Below are 16,671 nucleotides of genomic sequence, written 5' to 3' on the forward strand. Positions count from 1 at the left end.
CTTATATTCTAATGACTGCCTATGGATGGAACCAGTGTGCCTCACTAGCTCCATCCATAGGCAGTCATTAGAATATAAGAGTGGCTATCAATATCAATGTTTTCCTTGAGGAAATTCAGCCATTTTTCAGCAAACATCAATTTATGAGTTTTAAAAATCCACACAATTTAGTCTCGAATACACATTCTCAAGATTGGTGTACATATATTAATTCAACTAAGTAAAAGCGTCAACATTAGTAGGCTGTGCTGCACATAGGAGAATCTACTTGCGTAGTAGCCTCTCCTGTGTGCAGCCCAGCCTACTAACTTGGACGCTTTTACTTAGTTGAATTAATATATGTACACCAATCTTCAGAATGTGTATTCGAGACTAAATTTGGTGGATTTTTAAAACTCATAAATTGATGTTTGCTGAAAAACTGCTAAATTTCCAATAAATATTTAAAGCTCACTTTTAAGCAATAAGAATGTGGTTGACGGGAGACATAATTACTAATATAGTTAATTTGGTATCTTGGTTATTTCAACTATGCTTGTTGTGTATTAACCATGTATGCAAGTTGAATACACTTCAAATCTGAAAAGTGTGTAATTACAACATGCTTAAGTGGCACAATTATTGCTTACTTTTTAGGTGCTATGAGTGTGATGAAGAATTGTCCACGCACTGCAACAAGAAGGCATTGGCCCAGATGGTCGATTTTCTTCAAAAACATGCTAGTAGGGCTGAAACAGGTCTGTGAAAACTCAAAAGTAATAAATAAATAAATAATAAATGTGTGAATCATGCTGGATTTAATAACAGAGCAGAGATCTCTTTTGGGGGTATCTGGGACTTTGTATTTCCATTGTTTTACTGAATGTAGGTCTTAACCAGACACCCAAAACAATAATGTTGTTTGCACACTCACAAAATTGGTTATGTCATACTATTGTATAAAGATTTAGGTAGCTATTGTGGAGTTCACATTTTATCACATCAAAGACCACACATAACGTTTCCGAAGGGTTGGACAGTTGCGCGGTTGTAGTTAGTACTCATTTCTAAATGTAGACTAGAATGTAATCTGGGAGTTGCAAGTTTACAAGGAGCAAAGCAAAGAGAATGTGCCAGTCTGGCATGAATTGCATGAGTGGATTCACTTGTTTTCCTAGGAGGGAGTGATATGAAGGGAGGGCTGACTTGTCCATGTTGCTGTTGGTGCACATGCCTGCCTCCCGCAACAATGGCCCAGGAGACCAAGAATGAGCTGAAGGAAAGTAGAACTGGCTGCTTAACCCTGTAGGTGGTAGATCGGCAAATACCCAGCTCTACTGAGTCTGTCAGCACCACTGCATGTGTGACAAAAGATGAGTACTAGCACATATATTTAGTTCATGCTGTTATATGGAGAAGAGGGGATTTGATTGTGCCAGAGCTGGGCATTTCAACACAAACCCGAAGTATTTGAGAGTGTCTAATAACTGAGGCCAGAACTAGCTGGTGAATCTTTTGCTTCAGCTTAGTGGAGGCATTGTATTGCCTGGCCTTCAAAACACAGCGATTAACCTGGCTCTTTTTGTAAGGCTTACTGGGTCTTACAATGTACAGCATGATACGTTTTTGAAGTCATATTTCCTTATTCACACATGTGGGCATACAGTTTTACTTTAAATGAAGATTGGGGAGGCTATGCTGCCTCCCCAGTTTCATGAACCTCACTAGGCCTGGTAGCCGAACATGAAGCTATGCTATCAGTCTGTGAGCCCTTAGAAAGGTGAGCGAGCCAGTGGGGAAGGTGTGCATGAGGATAATGGTAAGTGTGTGTGTAGGTACACCTACACTTCCAGATTCACACCGACCCAAAGACGACCCTCAGAGGCACCCTCATCTACAGACCCCCGGGACCACGCACCCAATTCAGCGAAGACATCGCTGACTTCATCAGCCCACACGCCCTCCCCTCCGCCGACTACATCCTCCTAGGGGACCTCAACTTCCACCTGGAGAACAACAAGGACCGCAACAACGTCACCCTGCTGGACAACCTCGCCAACCTCGGATTCAAGCAACTGGTCAACACCCCCACCCACTACGCCGGCCACACGCTTGATCCTGTCTTCTCATCCAGCAAGCACATCGCCTTCAGCCACTCCACCGGACTTCACTGGACCGACCACAGCTGCGTCCACTTCAGCTTCAGAAAAACCACCACCCACCACCACCCACAACAGGTTCCTCACAGAAACTGGAGCAAGATCACCGCCGACCAGCTCACCACTTCCCTCTGCCAGAACCCACCCGCCAGCACACCGGACCCCAACGAAGCAGCCCGCAACTTCACGCACTGGCTGACCGCCTGCGCCGACGACATCGCACCACTGAAGAACCCTCCCAGCAACCCCAGAAGCAAGAAGGCCCACTGGTTCACCGACGAACTCAAGGACTCCAAGAAGACCTGCCGCACCCTCGAGAAAGCCTGGCTCCTCGACCGGACCACTGACATGACCGCCCTCAAACACGCCACCCGCAAGCACCACCAGCTCATCCGCACCACCAAGAAGAAATCACTGAAGGATCGACTGGACAACAACGCACACGACAGCAAGGAACTCTTCAGCATCGTCAAGGAGTTCTCCAACCCCAGCACCGGCAACAACGACATCACCCCTTCACAAGATCTCTGCAACTCCCTCGCCTCGTTCTTCCACCGCAAGATTGCCGACATCCACAACAGCTTTGGCGCACCATCCACGCACCCAACCGCAGAACCAACGCACCCCACCGCCACCCTCCGCACCTGGACCACGGTGACCACGGAAGACACAGCCCGCACGATGAACACCATCCACTCCGGATCTCCGACTGACCCCTGCCCCCACCACATCTTCAACAAGGCCGACTCCACCATCGCACCACAACTCCGAGACGTCATCAACACCTCCTTCGACACCGCCACCTTCCCAGAGAGCTGGAAGCACGCCGAGCTCAGCGCCCTGCTGAAGAAACCAACAGCGGACCCCACCGACCTCAAGAACTTCCGCCCCATCTCGCTCCTCCCTTTTCCTGCCAAAGTCATCGAGAAGGTCGCCAACAGACAACTGGCCGCCTTCCTCGAGACTAATGGATGCCTCGACCCCTCTCAGTCCGGTTTCAGAGCCAACCACAGCACCGATACCGCCCTCATCGCAGCCACCGACGACATCCGAGCCCTTCTCGACAACGGGGAAACAGCGGCACTCATCCTCCTGGACCTCTCAGCAGCGTTCGACACGGTCTGCCACCGCACCCTAGTCCAACGCCTCAGCAACACCAGCATCAAAGAGAAGGCACTGGAGTGGGTCCTCTCGTTCCTCGCCGGAAGAACACAGAGAGTCCGCCTCCCCCTGTTTCGATCCGAGGCCACCCAAGTCATCTGCGGCGTCCCGCAAGGATCATCACTCAGCCCCACCCTCTTCAATGCCTACATGAGACCTCTTGCTGCCATCGCACGCCAACACAACCTCAACATCATCTCCTACGCCGACGACACCCAGCTGATCCTCTCCCTCACCAGAGACCCCGACACCACCAGAACCAGCCTCCACGAAGGGATGAAAGACGTCGCCGAGTGGATGAAGAACAGCCGCCTGAAACTGAACTCAGACAAGACGGAAGTCCTCATCCTGGGACCATCACCCTCCGCCTGGGACGACTTCTGGTGGCCCCCTGCCCTGGGCACCACTCCCAAGCCAACGGACCACGCACGCAACCTGGGCTTCATCCTGGACTCCTCCCTCTCGATGACCAGACAAGTCAACGCCGTCTCCTCTTCATGCTTTCCCACCCTCCGCAAGATCTTCCGTTGGATCCCGACCGAAACCAGGAAGACGGTCACCCAGGCCCTCGTCACCAGCCGACTGGACTACGGAAACACCCTCTACGCCGGAACCACAGCCAAGCTACAGAAAAGACTCCAACGCATCCAGAACGCCTCCGCCCGACTCATCCTGGACATCCCCCGACGCAGCCACATCTCCGGCCACCTGAGGGACCTACACTGGCTCCCCGTCAACAAGAGGATCACGTTCAGGCTACTCACCCACGCACACAAGTCTCTCCACGACCTGGGCCCTAAGTACCTCAACGACCGCCTGACATTCCACACGCCCACCCGCCAGCTACGATCTGCTAGCCTCGCCCTCGCTGCCGTACCACGCATCCGAAGAGCCACCGCCGGAGGCAGATCCTTCTCCTACCTGGCGGCCAAGACATGGAACTCCCTCCCCATCCACCTTCGGCTGACCCAGGACCACCTCGCCTTCAGGAGGCAACTCAAGACCTGGCTGTTCGAGCAGTAGCGAACCCCTTCCCCCAAGCGCCTTGAGACCCTCCCGGGTGAGTAGCGCGCTATACAAGTGCTGTGATTGAGTGATTGATTGGTACGGATGTATGGGTGTGCATTTCTGCATGTCTATGTAATCAAGAAGAATGTACGCTTGATGGCTGGGACACATGAGGCAAGTGATAGAATTGACCTACATGGCCATACCTGTATATGTGTGTACATTGGTTGTTATATACAGAAAACCTAACTGGGAAGCCAACAAAGTGCTGTACGTAATTAAGGAAAGCAATTCATGATCATGTACGTATACCTTACTGTTGACCAAGGCTGGATTAGCCAGGTATTCCCTCAGACATTTTCCCGGAAGAGAGGCGGAGATATAGAGAGATTGAAAAGAGAGAGGCATGAAAGAAATGGACATGAAGAGAACTGGCTTATTTGAACATTGTAGTAGGGCTGGTGTGAACATTTTTGCCAAGACTGCTTTTAGTTTCCAGTACACCCCTGACGATAGCAGATAAAATGTCTCTTAAAGAACAGTCTTTTCTTTTTGTAATGATCGTGAGAAGAAGCCTGAAAATGCCAAATGGTTGGTCCCTGTGGTCTAAGGGAGAACATTGTGGCATTAACTGTTAAATGGGGCATACCTAATAACCTGGTTACCTTAGTTGGAATATGAGGCATACCAATGTGTACGGTAGAATTGACAGGCATATGGGAGTGCCTGGGTATATACTTAGATTTAAGGAACCGGATGCCATGGTGGCATTAGCTGTCATACGGGGCAGTGCAGGGTCTTGTTAAGGATTTGGTTGAAATGGGGAACATATCAATGTTTATGGTAGAACTGACAGGCATTTGAGTGTGTCTGGTCACCAGTTGGCATTGACTGGCCTATTAAGCCTACCTGGGTACATGGTGAGGTGGATGAACATATAGAAAATATTGGAATATAAGTATTTTCAAGTTATGATACATTATCTGTATTTGTATAGCAATTTCTAAAGTTAACACAGCACTTTAGGGCTTTCTTAATGTGGGTGTTCTTTTTATAAGGATATATTTATGTAAATATGTGTTTTTATCGCACAGACACCGGTACAAGTAGCGGAGTGCAGTACAAAAAAATGAAAGGTTGGTAACAAATTTCAGGTACAGAGTAGTTTTAATGTTTTGAGAAGTAGTATTCTGTGAGGGGACTCTCAATTCTTTCTTGAGCTGGAGCAGAGTCTGGGCTTTTTGAATATTGGCAAGACGTTTGTTCCAGTACATGGGAGCGTAGATGGGGAACAAGGGATTACCTTGGAATGCTTGTGTATTGTTGTTTGCTTATGCATAGGCCATAGAGATTTTTAAAATGTCTAGCTCAGCAGGGGTTCATGTTGCTCAGGCGTGTAGCTTTGGGGGGTGGGTGGGGTGTGACGCCCCCAATAAATGCATCCTTCGCTTGGTAGTTGGGTCTTGGGGCCATGAGTTGGGTCTGCTATCTCTGAGTCGGTTTTTCTCGTCCTAACCTAAGACTGAAATACAGAACAGTGACCTTTGATGTAAACAAAGAGATAGACAGAGATACTCATTTCGTGGCTGAATTTAAAAATGTGGAACCAGATCATTTGGAATTAATACCAGCTTCCCTACTTGTCCAAATTGTGCGATCTTGGGCAAACATTTTATTTCACAGAGCTTCCTTTTTCTTTATCATAACATATTATGTTATGTTATGTTATGTTATTAATATTTCTAAAGCCCAAACTGTTACCCAAAGGTGTCCTGGCGCTGAACCTTACGTCCTATTGAGGTCTAACCGCGGGGTTGGAGAAGGGAAATATTTAGACAGTAAACAGCCACGTCTTCAGGGCCTTCCTGAAGTCCAAATGGTTTGTCTTGCACCTGAGATGTAACGGGAGTTCATTCCATGCCTTAGCTGCACCGACCACAAAACTTCTGCCTTCCCACTTTGCCTTCCTTACAAAGGGCACTGGTACCAGTTATGCTTCTGAAGAGCGCAGAGCTCTTCTGAAGTGCACTTTTAAATACTTTAGTTCAGAATGTGTACTGAACAAGCACTTTGTACTTGATTTAATAGACTATAATGTGGCTCCACCTATATTAGGAATGTAGGCCACATTTTTGGTTTACATGACTGTTGGCTTTCTTTTTGGTTCACTAATGACATTGTACTGGGGGGAAGCCATGAATGTTTCTCCACACTATCACTTTAATAAATGTCTGTATATGCAGGGTTATTTTCTGATGCACGAAGGTGAAACACATGTGTTACAGAAATAAACCTTTTTGAATTTTGAAGAGAATGTTTCATATATGTACATTGTTTGCTGTGCGATATACATGGCAAACTTTTTTTATAGCTTTGCTCATACGCAGACACTTAGAAGCAAGTCAGACCCATGGCTGGGCTCTAGCTCGTCCTATTAATTTGCCTGCATGCCCTCCTCTATTTAACTTGGGCTTTGTACTTTGGGCCGCCAGTCACTTGGTAAAATGATTTGTAAAAGGCAAAGACTTGAAACATGGACCCTTGCCCACATGCACCTATTTGACTTGACAACTTGAACTTTACCATCGAAGCTTCTTGTGGAAGAGATGAAGATGAGTGCGTGCAGAGAGAAGTGCTTTCAGGGCAGGGACTCCATGCCTTTGTATTGTATGTGACTGTAGTCCTGAATTTCCAGGAACAACTACCATGCTGATGTGGGACGGGCAAGGGCTCAGGTTCAGTGGGAGTGTTTGGATATGACACTCCTCAAGTTCTTTCTTGGTGTAGTAGTTGGATCTGGGGCCCTTGAGTTATCGTTTTTTTCTTATAATTCCCATTTCACTAAGAGGTTTTAACTTGTTCTTTTTTTGGATCAGGGTCTTCAAGTTTCAAAATTTAAAACCGAATTACCCAACACATAGTATATCTACACCCTTAGAAAGTGCTCCTTGGGTGCAAATATATTACATTTTAGAATTCACAAATTTTGGCAGTAGTAGGCTTAGAAAGCTGTTCCAATCTCAGTTTTTCAGGCACACTACTGCCAATCAAACACCCAAATGTTGAGGGGATGAATGTGGCAAGTAGTCTAACCAGTGGCAGTTGGTATCTCAACCCATTGTTTTTCATCCAGTGTACCACTCTAGAATTAATGCAAATCAGTAATGTCCATGTTCCACATGGAAATAGTCCATCCAGAACATTGGTCTTCTCGCACCTCCACCCTGTAGCCCACAGTTTTTTTAGTTGGGAAATGTGAGATTCACACCCCTGGAATCTCACTATGCTACGCCCCTCATGCTGATTAATGTGATAGACAATTGAATAAGATCCTACTAGTGTGTTGTGTATAGATGGCGTTGTTTGAAGACTGCTGTTTTTCGTTTATCGAGTAGGCCGGCTGCCCATTGCCTGGCCCTTGCAAATAGGTTTTACTTATAACACCACTAGCAAAGTAAATAGTTGCGGTACGATGGTGTGTGAGAGAGTGTGGAATATTGTGCTAACTTTGAGTGGTTAAAAAATATGTTGGTGTGGTGCGCAAGGAATGGTGTAGAGGAGGGAGCAGCTTGCCTTGACTTTGGTCCTGTTAGGTATGGGGGAATGCTGTGTAGTTGGCAGCACTTTTCTATGGTTTTGGTGTCCTGTTATACGTGTGAGTGTTAAGGAGTTATAGTCAAGCGTTTTCTGTTTGAGAAAGGGAAATTGTAAGTGTAATTGGAAAGGTTTTTTATAGTGGGTACTGGGGAATGGAGGTGCTCTTGCGTTAAGGACCAGATTTTTATGTGTTGCAGCAGGTCTGTATATCTTGTCAGTGGATATTTTGGGTAGATCTGCATGTAATACTTTGCAACGGGCAATGATTATGTTTGCTCAGATCTATGTTCATATAGAATTAGTTGCAGTCCTTTGTTGAGCAGTGATAAAAGGAAATTGTTTCCTTTCACGGTACCTGACTGAATGAGGAGCGTGAATTTGAAATTGTAGGATTCATTCAAAACAGGAAATATTTATGTTCTACTAAGAACTGCAGTTGAGAAATTTTTTTAAACAATTTTTCTTTTTTTTTTTACTGCAGTTATTTGAAATGTTAGTTTCCTGCAACCAAGTGGCACTAACGTGATTTATTTGATGTATAAAGCACATTTGTACGGGTCGTACAATATACGCTTGTTTTGAAATATAAAGATTATGGTGGTTTGCATTCACGTACTTTGAGAGTCCTACAGTTGGATGAGAGATTTAAATTTGCGCCAGTAAGATAGTGTGGCCGGCTGTGCATCAGTTTTACAGAACTTTGGTCAATCTGTAAATTGCATCTCCAAATAAAAGCATTTATTTATTTTTGTGTTTTTAAAGCGTTGTTGGTAAGCTTTTCATCATCACTGTCTTATTAAAATAACTACGGTTGAAAGGCTTCGAGATTGAAAGTAAGTGATATTTGTAAAAATTAATTATTTGCTGGGCTACATTACGGTGTGCACGCCTTATGCTGAACATGTATATTTATTCACGTTCTTGAAATTAATAAAATAAATGTAAACATAAAAACAAAGTATACATCACACTAATATTCGTGTGTTTTTTCACTGTTATTACTAGCAGCTAATATCATTTTGGACTTCTCTGATTTATATTCGCTTTGGTTACTTTTGAGTTTTATTTAATTGATTCTCGAGTGTATACACTATTGTGCGCGGGCATTGTGGGAGGGCTGCTACTAGATTTGAAAATGAACGAGGTAGACATGTCTAGTAACGTGATTACTGGGGCTTTTTCCTGAAAGGGGGTCTTCTCCTCATCAGGCTGGTTCAACTAGGCGCTTCATGGTTGATGCAGCTTGCTCGCCGAGAAAGATCGCGAGGTTGTCATCTGCTGCTAATGAGAGGAAATACAGTGGCAGCAGGATGCCTGCTTCTTTACCCATCCTCTCGTGAAGATGCGCCTTAACTTCAGCTGCAGAAGTATGCGGGCAATCACTGCTACATGACTGGCTTCAGTGATCACATTAGCGTCTGAGATCGGCCCCAGTGGTGGTTCCCGAATGAATGCTCGCAGCTGTGCTGTTTCGCATCTGAGGCTGCGCCTTGTTGGAGCTTGCCCGGCATTGAGGCGACACATGCTCCGACCAGCCCCTTCCCTTACCCACCGAGATAACGCAGTCTGGACAGGAAGCTGCGAGAGGATAGAATAAATCAAGATGGCGAGGGAGCCACCCGAGCGTGGCATTGTTTCAGGGGTTACCAGGGCAGAGCGCGCTACACGGGGAGCAGGTGCGGGTATAGTCAGAGCGAAGGGACACGTGTGGGTTTCTCATGCTCTGGTGGGAGGCCCATGGGCTGTGCATGGATATCAGTGCGACACTGCCATGTGGCCGTGTAAACCGTGTCATCGCTTTTGTTAGTCCGACATAAGAGTGATGGCAAGATTTTGCAGCGCATTAGCCTTCAAAAGGACCCATTTTTTTTACCTGATGTTGAAACGTCTATGTAGTTTCATACATTTCAGAATACTTCGGGTTCAGGCTAAGGCGGAGAGCCAGGACATTGGTAACCAGAATAAGACAAGCATTTACAATGCAATAGGTCTCGCATTAGGAAAGTTTGAGCTATTGGTATTGTAAATGTCACATTTTTTATTTATGTGTTGTTTTTGAAAATAGCGAAATTAATAGCTTTGTCATTTACAATGCCAATAGTTATAACTTTCGCAAATATGACACCTATAGCATTTGTAATGTAATATGTGTTGTATTTACGTGACTTACATGTATTGCTATTACAAATAACAATGGCTTTTATTTATTTTTTAATATTTAATACTTAAATAAAAGTTATTGTAATTTATAATGGTAATAGCTAAAACGTTTGTAAATGACTTTTGTGAAGATTATGTTCAGTGTATTTTATTGTGACGAAAATCCAAGAACAGAAGTGAAATATTAACATATTTTTGTGACATTTGTAATAAAGCTTGAAACATTGAGAGAACATATTTGAACCAGTGATGCTGTGGTGGTGCTGAGTGATGCTGTTGTTGCGCTGAGTGATGCTGTTGTTGCGCTGAGTGATGCTGTGGTTGCACTGAGTGATGCTGTGGTTGCGCCGAGTGATGCTGTGGTTGCGCCGAGTGATGCTGTGGTTGCGCCGAGTGATGCTGTGGTTGTTCTGAGTGATGCTGTGGTTGCGCTGAGTGATCCTGTGGTTGCGCTGGGTGATCCTGTGGTTGCGCTGGGTGACGCTGTTGTGGTGCTGAGTGAGGCTGTGGTGGTGCTGAGGGATGCATTCTTGGTCCTGAGTGATGGTGTGGTGTTGCTGAGTGATACTGTGGTGGTGCTGAGTGATGCATTCTTGGCCCTTAGTGATGATGTGGTGTTGCTGAGTGATACTGTGGTGGTGCTAAGTGTTGCTGTGGTGGTGCTGAGTGATGCTCTGGTGGTGCTGAGTGATAGTGTGGTGGTGCTGAGAGATGCTGTGGTGACCCTGAGTGATGCTGTGGTGACCCTGAGTGATATTGTTGTGTGCTGAGTAATGCTGTTGTGGTGATGGGTGTGAGGGTGGGGTGTGAGGGTGAGAGGGTGTGTGAGGGTGAGGGTGTGTGAGGGGGAGGGTGTGTGATGGTGAGGATGAGGGGGGTGAGGGTGAGGGGGTGTGAGGGTGAGGGGGTGAGGGGGTGTGAGAGTGAGGAGGTGTGAGAGAGAGGAGGTGTGTGAGGGTGAGGGGGTGAGAGGCTGTGACGGTGTGAGGGGGTGAGGGTGAGAGGGGTGAGGGGGTGAGGGTGTGAGGGTGAGGGTGTGAGAGTGAGTGAGGGTGTGTGGGGGTGAGAGGGTGTGAGGGTGTGTAAGGGTGTGGAGGTGTGAGGGTCCGAAGTAAATGGTGGCAGGACAGACATCATAAGACAGAGAGAAGAGACTGCGTGGTGACTGCGTTGGTCAGTTTCAGAATCAGGAGGGGCAGAGTCAGCACAGTCTGCGAGGGATAAACGTGTCTAGAGGCAAAGCATAGCGGATGTAGCATTGCAGCTAGCAAGTCGAGTGTTTTCAAGCTGTGTCCCTAGAGAGATGGCAACACAGCAACAGCATTTGAGGAACAAGGCTACTGTAAACAAGCACGGTAGGCTTTCACTTTCGAGGCGTTAGTATCAAGCACGAATTTAGTGACATTGCCATGGTGGCTAGTATCATTGCGATCCGGTCTCACCCAATTGCCCCTGCCCATATTGAACACTTAGTCACATATCTGTGTAGCTTTCACCTAGATGTGTAGAACAAATGTCAACCACTATGAGAATACCTACTTGATTTTCCAAAATAATGTAATTATGTTTATTAAATGTTTTTTTCAATGTAATAGCAACGTTTTGTCCCAAAAAGTGCCTTGACTGGTATAATAAGCACTACATATATGGAATTGCAATACACAGTACATTCAAAACGCACTTAATGGCATGGCGTGGGCGAGAGACGCCGCTCGCAGTCTGGCCTAACCAGCACTGTTCACCTTGTGGTTTATGGTTTGCGGTTTGTCAAATGGTTGTAATGAGCTCTGGTTAGTTTGAACTCGATCTAATCATCTTTCTCCTAAGGTCTCCCCTCCCCCGCCCCTCTGTGAATAGATGTTTAGCTTCGGAAATGCAACGGCACGACAAGTGGAAAAGACCAGGTAACAGCTGTCACTCCAGCCACATATCTGTTAATTAAAAGCAAGCAAATGAAAGGCTTGCCTCCCTGTTTAACCGCGATAATCACAGTGCGCCCCGGATCAATGGCGAGTCGGAGCAGGGCAAGGGGCGGGCTTGAAACCAAACCTGCTCACTGAAGCTACCTAAGAGGCAAGCTTCCAACCCTCCTTATTTGTGTTGGCTCGTCGCTCGATGAGAGAGGGAGCCAACCGGTGAAAGGTGGAGGCTGGCAGACTTAAGCAACATTTCTGGCATTGTTCAGGGAGTTTCAGCATGCTTGCCTCAGTGTTATGTGTACACGCTGTATCCTCTTTACGGTCCTAAGCCAGCCTGAACTTAGAAAAGTAAACCCCCCGGAAAGTCGTGTACCCAAAAAAAAGATAAGGGCAAAATCATAGCAAAGTAATCGATGGTGACACGGCCGTGCGGCCGTGAGAAGCCTTAGTGGTTGGGGAGGGGAAGGGGCATTTGCGCCATGAGGAAAGGAAAAGCAGATAGTTGCGCGTAACACAATGTAAATAAGGGCGAAATCATAGCAAAGTACAGCGCGCAGACACACAACCGCTGCTCACATCACCGCTTCCAATAGCACAGTGGACCCATTGCACACAGCTGTGTGTCACCTGATCGTTAAAAGTTTAAATCCTCACAGGGCTTATTTACCTCAGCCTCTCAAGGTTGATAAATTGGCTACCGAGAGCTGGATAGTAATTAATCACTATATGTATGTGTTGATATAATTCAGTCTTTATAGTGCGGTACATAAATAGCCAATATTAATTTACAAACATATATAGGCATGCATTCCTTCCATGCATAGAGAACTTACTTTACATATAACAGAGCTTGAGAAATTAAAGAGCTTTATCGATGGTCAACTTGTGTAGTAACACACCGTGCATCTTTGTACCCCCGAGGAGCTGCTAAATCTGGTTGCAACTGTGCTGCATTTGATTCCCGACAACTGCTGCCGGCCATAACACAGCTCTGACATTAATTGTTTGCACCAGCATTGAAGCATTTGTTGCAAAAACCCGGTGGAGCAAAAGACCGTCGAATCCCTCACTTGACTGGTAGCCACATACAGAGCTTCAGCGTGAGCCTGTCCTTGCACCGACCTAATGGATCGTGTGTGGGGCGAAAAAGAGCCACTTCACTTTACCTTTGGCAGGGAACAAAGCGATTGAGGGCCATACAAGACGGCCCAGGTTACAGGCAGCAAACTCGTACTTGCACCCAGAGCAGCTCCCCAGTGTACTGTGTTAGGCGCTTGCTTCATCTGCCATTGCAAGACAGAAAAGTAGGCATTTGCATAAAATAGATCAATGCGCCTACACTCCTTTAAACATTTACTTAAAAAACGTATATTCTTCGTAAACAGCAGAAGACGTTTGTGAGATGTAAGTAATTTGTCCTGAATCCATCAGCTATCCGTCCATTTCTTCCCCACACGTTTTAAGCAAGTCGCATCCAAGAACCACTACTGCAAAGCTTTAAATTCACTATAACCTAATTGTATTGAACTGACGGTATCAAGATTGAGACTGTCTGAAGAGCAATATTCATATAAGGCAAGTCCAATGGTAGTAAAGACAAGTCCCCGCCGGGCCGCCGCGCTGCCTGCGACGACCCGGAAGCGGTTGGGCAGCCGGCGAATCCCATCGTGGCCCCAACCGGAAGTCCCGCCCCATCGCGGAGAGAGCGAGAGAGAGCCACGAAGTCTCCGGATTCAGTCCCGGTCCCGAGATGGGGGACCGGGTGAAGAGCGGCCGGGCGCATGGGGAAGGCGGGGCTCTCATGTGGTGAGAGAGCCCCGCAAAGCGCTACCGCCGCCCGAGAGGCAGAACCGCCGCGGAGCACCGCCAGAACAGGTGAGTGTGTTGAGGGAGAGGAGGGGTGAGTGGGGGTGGGGTGTACGCGTGTGTGTCTGTTTGAGTGTGTCTGTTCGTGCGTCTGTCTGTCTGTGTGCGCGTGTGTCTGTTTAAGGGAGGGTGCGTGTGTGTATGCAGTGTGTGTATGTGCGCATGCGTGAGTGTAGAGTGTTTCCGCAAAGGAATGAGGCAGGAGAGGGGCACGGCGCCGTGCGCGCTCACGAGGTCAAAACTGAGCAGATCTGCGCTCGTGCACCCTCTCCTGTCCACATTCCCAAAAACGGGTAGCAATAGTTGTCAAAGCACACTGCTATCAATGCTTACGCATTGAAGCAGGTCGTGCTTCGACCTAAAAAAGGCGAGCTAGGGACATGGTTGTCATGGACAGTCTGCACTTAACTCCGTTCCCCACACGCTGAAACTTCCCCAGACGTGGGGCAAGAACAGACACGGACCACCAAGTAGTAAGATGCAGATTTGTTCAAGTGCTGTCGCCATAACGTTTCTGCTCATTCGAGCCTTGATCACATATATATTTATTTTTTTTCACTGAAAAAAACATAGGTTTCAGGGGCATTATAGTTATTTGGACATTTCACTCGTACAAAATCATAGAAATTCCCCCATTATAGTTAGTTCAGCTAACTATAACTCACGCACCCCCAATGTACTGCTGATGACATCACTCATGACATCATCCAGTGAATGTGTGTTGTTCTGAAAATTAGATGTTTTATATATATATAAATCTCAAGGTCGATGGAAGAATAAATGGGTATAGAAGTGTCTAAATGGATGATTTTTTTTGTAAAATTGATTGTGTAACTGACTAAGTGTATCTAAGTGAATATATGGGTCAGTGAGTAATGTTTAAATATGTAAATATCTGTATCAGTCTCTCACATTGTGTATAAGTGGCTGCATGGGTTGGTGAGTAGCTACACGAGTGTCTATATAGGTTTATTAGTTGGTTTTTTGAGTATCAGTATGAGTGTCTGAGTCTCTGTATGGTTCGGTGGGGGGTATTACTTAGTGCATAGATGCATGAATGAGTGACTCACTGTATGTGTTGAAGACAGCATGTGTGCAGAACTGTATGGGTGGATGAATGTGTTCATGGGTGTGTTAGTGAGTGAATGACTGTCTCAATAATGTCTTTATGAGTAACTACATATGTTTTAAACTAGTATATTTGAGTATTGGTGTATATAAGTGAGTATATGTGGAAGTGAGAGATTGAATAGTTCCTGTACAAATAAGGAGGCTCTAACTTTTGCTGTATTCTTGCTGCCTACAACCGGACTTCTCAACCCAGGAGAGAGCGCGCGCTGCGGCAGGAGCCGCACCCATCACGTCCACCACGACCATCGGCCATCTAGTGAGCTAAGGTCATCCACTACGCGGGACGCGAACTGGCGGCCGGGAGAAGCCCGGGCCAAGGGCGGGCCCGTTTGAGCCCGTTCGAGACTGAATGAGGCTCAGCTGGGCCGCCCCTCTTATTTTCTCGGTTGCGGAAAAGAGCAGATCTACGAAAACTGGGTAAGCAGAATATCTCCAAGTATCCATATCTGCTGTCCTCTCCTGCTGTATGAAACTGATTAATTGAAATTTGATAATGGGGAAGAGAAAACTAGCTACTCACAAAAAAAAGACTGTGGAAAATACCGTACCAATTACAAACTATCTGAAAAGCTCTATGGGTATAATAAATAATGAAATCGTGCAAGTTGAAGAACAGTTGGCTGCTGCTAAATCTTCTTTAGATGCAGTTCAAAAGGAGGCTAAGACTGTGGTGGAAGTTCATGGGCAAAGTTTCCTTTCTAGTCCGGGTATCACTCCCCTAGCGCAGTCAAATAGCATTACTATTGACATCATCCCTGGGCCCACTAAACCGGATGAATTGACTAAACAAGGGCCTTGCACGTTATTTGCCCCACTTGAAATTACTTCTGTCTCGGATACACCAGAATCAGATTCACCACCAGCGAAAAAAAAGTAAACAAAGTTCAGCACTAAGGATGCCCAGTCCTTTAAAAACAGTACAAAAAAGGAAAAGCCTAGTAAATAAGCGGGCACTGATCAAGAAATTAAGCATGTGAACTCATCGAACGACAAACTGGTCATAAACGCTTTATTTAAAAAGTTGCATGGGAAGATTGATACTCTTAAGAGGCGGGTCCTGTATGAAATAAAAACCGTGCAATAGCATGAATAATCCTGAAAGGGTTAGTCCCCTACCACCTTTTGACATATGTAGAAAGGAAGTACATGCCTTACCCACGCTAAAATCAGCGGCAACCATTGAACATGGGAATTAGAAGATCAATGTCCCACCTCAATCGGGATTGCAACAGGATGTGTTTATAAATTTACCTCCACAAGCTACCCCATATGTGATTGTTTTAAAAAATGTACCTAAATTGTCTGACAATACTATTGAAACTTGGGACTCACTAAAAAACAGGGTGAGTCACTGGTTTACTGTGAATACAACTTGCAGCATTGTGTGCCTATCGCATGACATCATCATGGTAAGACGAGTTAGCTGGATGGGCAAATCTGCAAAAAACTGTGATGGGGATTGTGTAATTGTAAATTTCCGCCGGCCCCGGCTGGTGGGCTTACTATTAGAGGAGGTTACAGCCAACCAGGATCGTCAATTTGATTGCAATGTAGAACATATTGCCGCTTTACCCCTGGGATATTTCTACAGATCTAGCATGGACCCATCCTTTGGTCGATCCCAAGTTAGCACTATTAATCAATAATATTTTAAGATACCAACTTTGCCAAATAGGGTTTAATCACTTAGG

At 46.1% G+C, this 16,671-nt stretch overlaps 1 protein-coding gene across 4 annotated transcripts in view; it reads left to right on the forward strand.

Annotated features, from left to right (window-relative positions):
• The window catches only part of USP45 (ubiquitin specific peptidase 45), a 1,947,146-nt gene that overhangs the window by 156,807 nt on the left and 1,773,668 nt on the right, over nt 1-16,671 (forward strand). For all 4 annotated transcript variants that reach the window (XM_078648210.1, XM_078648209.1, XM_078648212.1 and 1 more), the window contains one exon: nt 637-737. In XM_078648210.1, the coding sequence (XP_078504336.1) occupies nt 637-737 (101 nt within the window). The remainder of the gene's footprint in view (nt 1-636; nt 738-16,671) is intronic.

This window comes from Lissotriton helveticus, chromosome 6 (assembly GCF_964261635.1).
Source record: "Lissotriton helveticus chromosome 6, aLisHel1.1, whole genome shotgun sequence".
Taxonomy (NCBI): domain Eukaryota; kingdom Metazoa; phylum Chordata; class Amphibia; order Caudata; family Salamandridae; genus Lissotriton; species Lissotriton helveticus.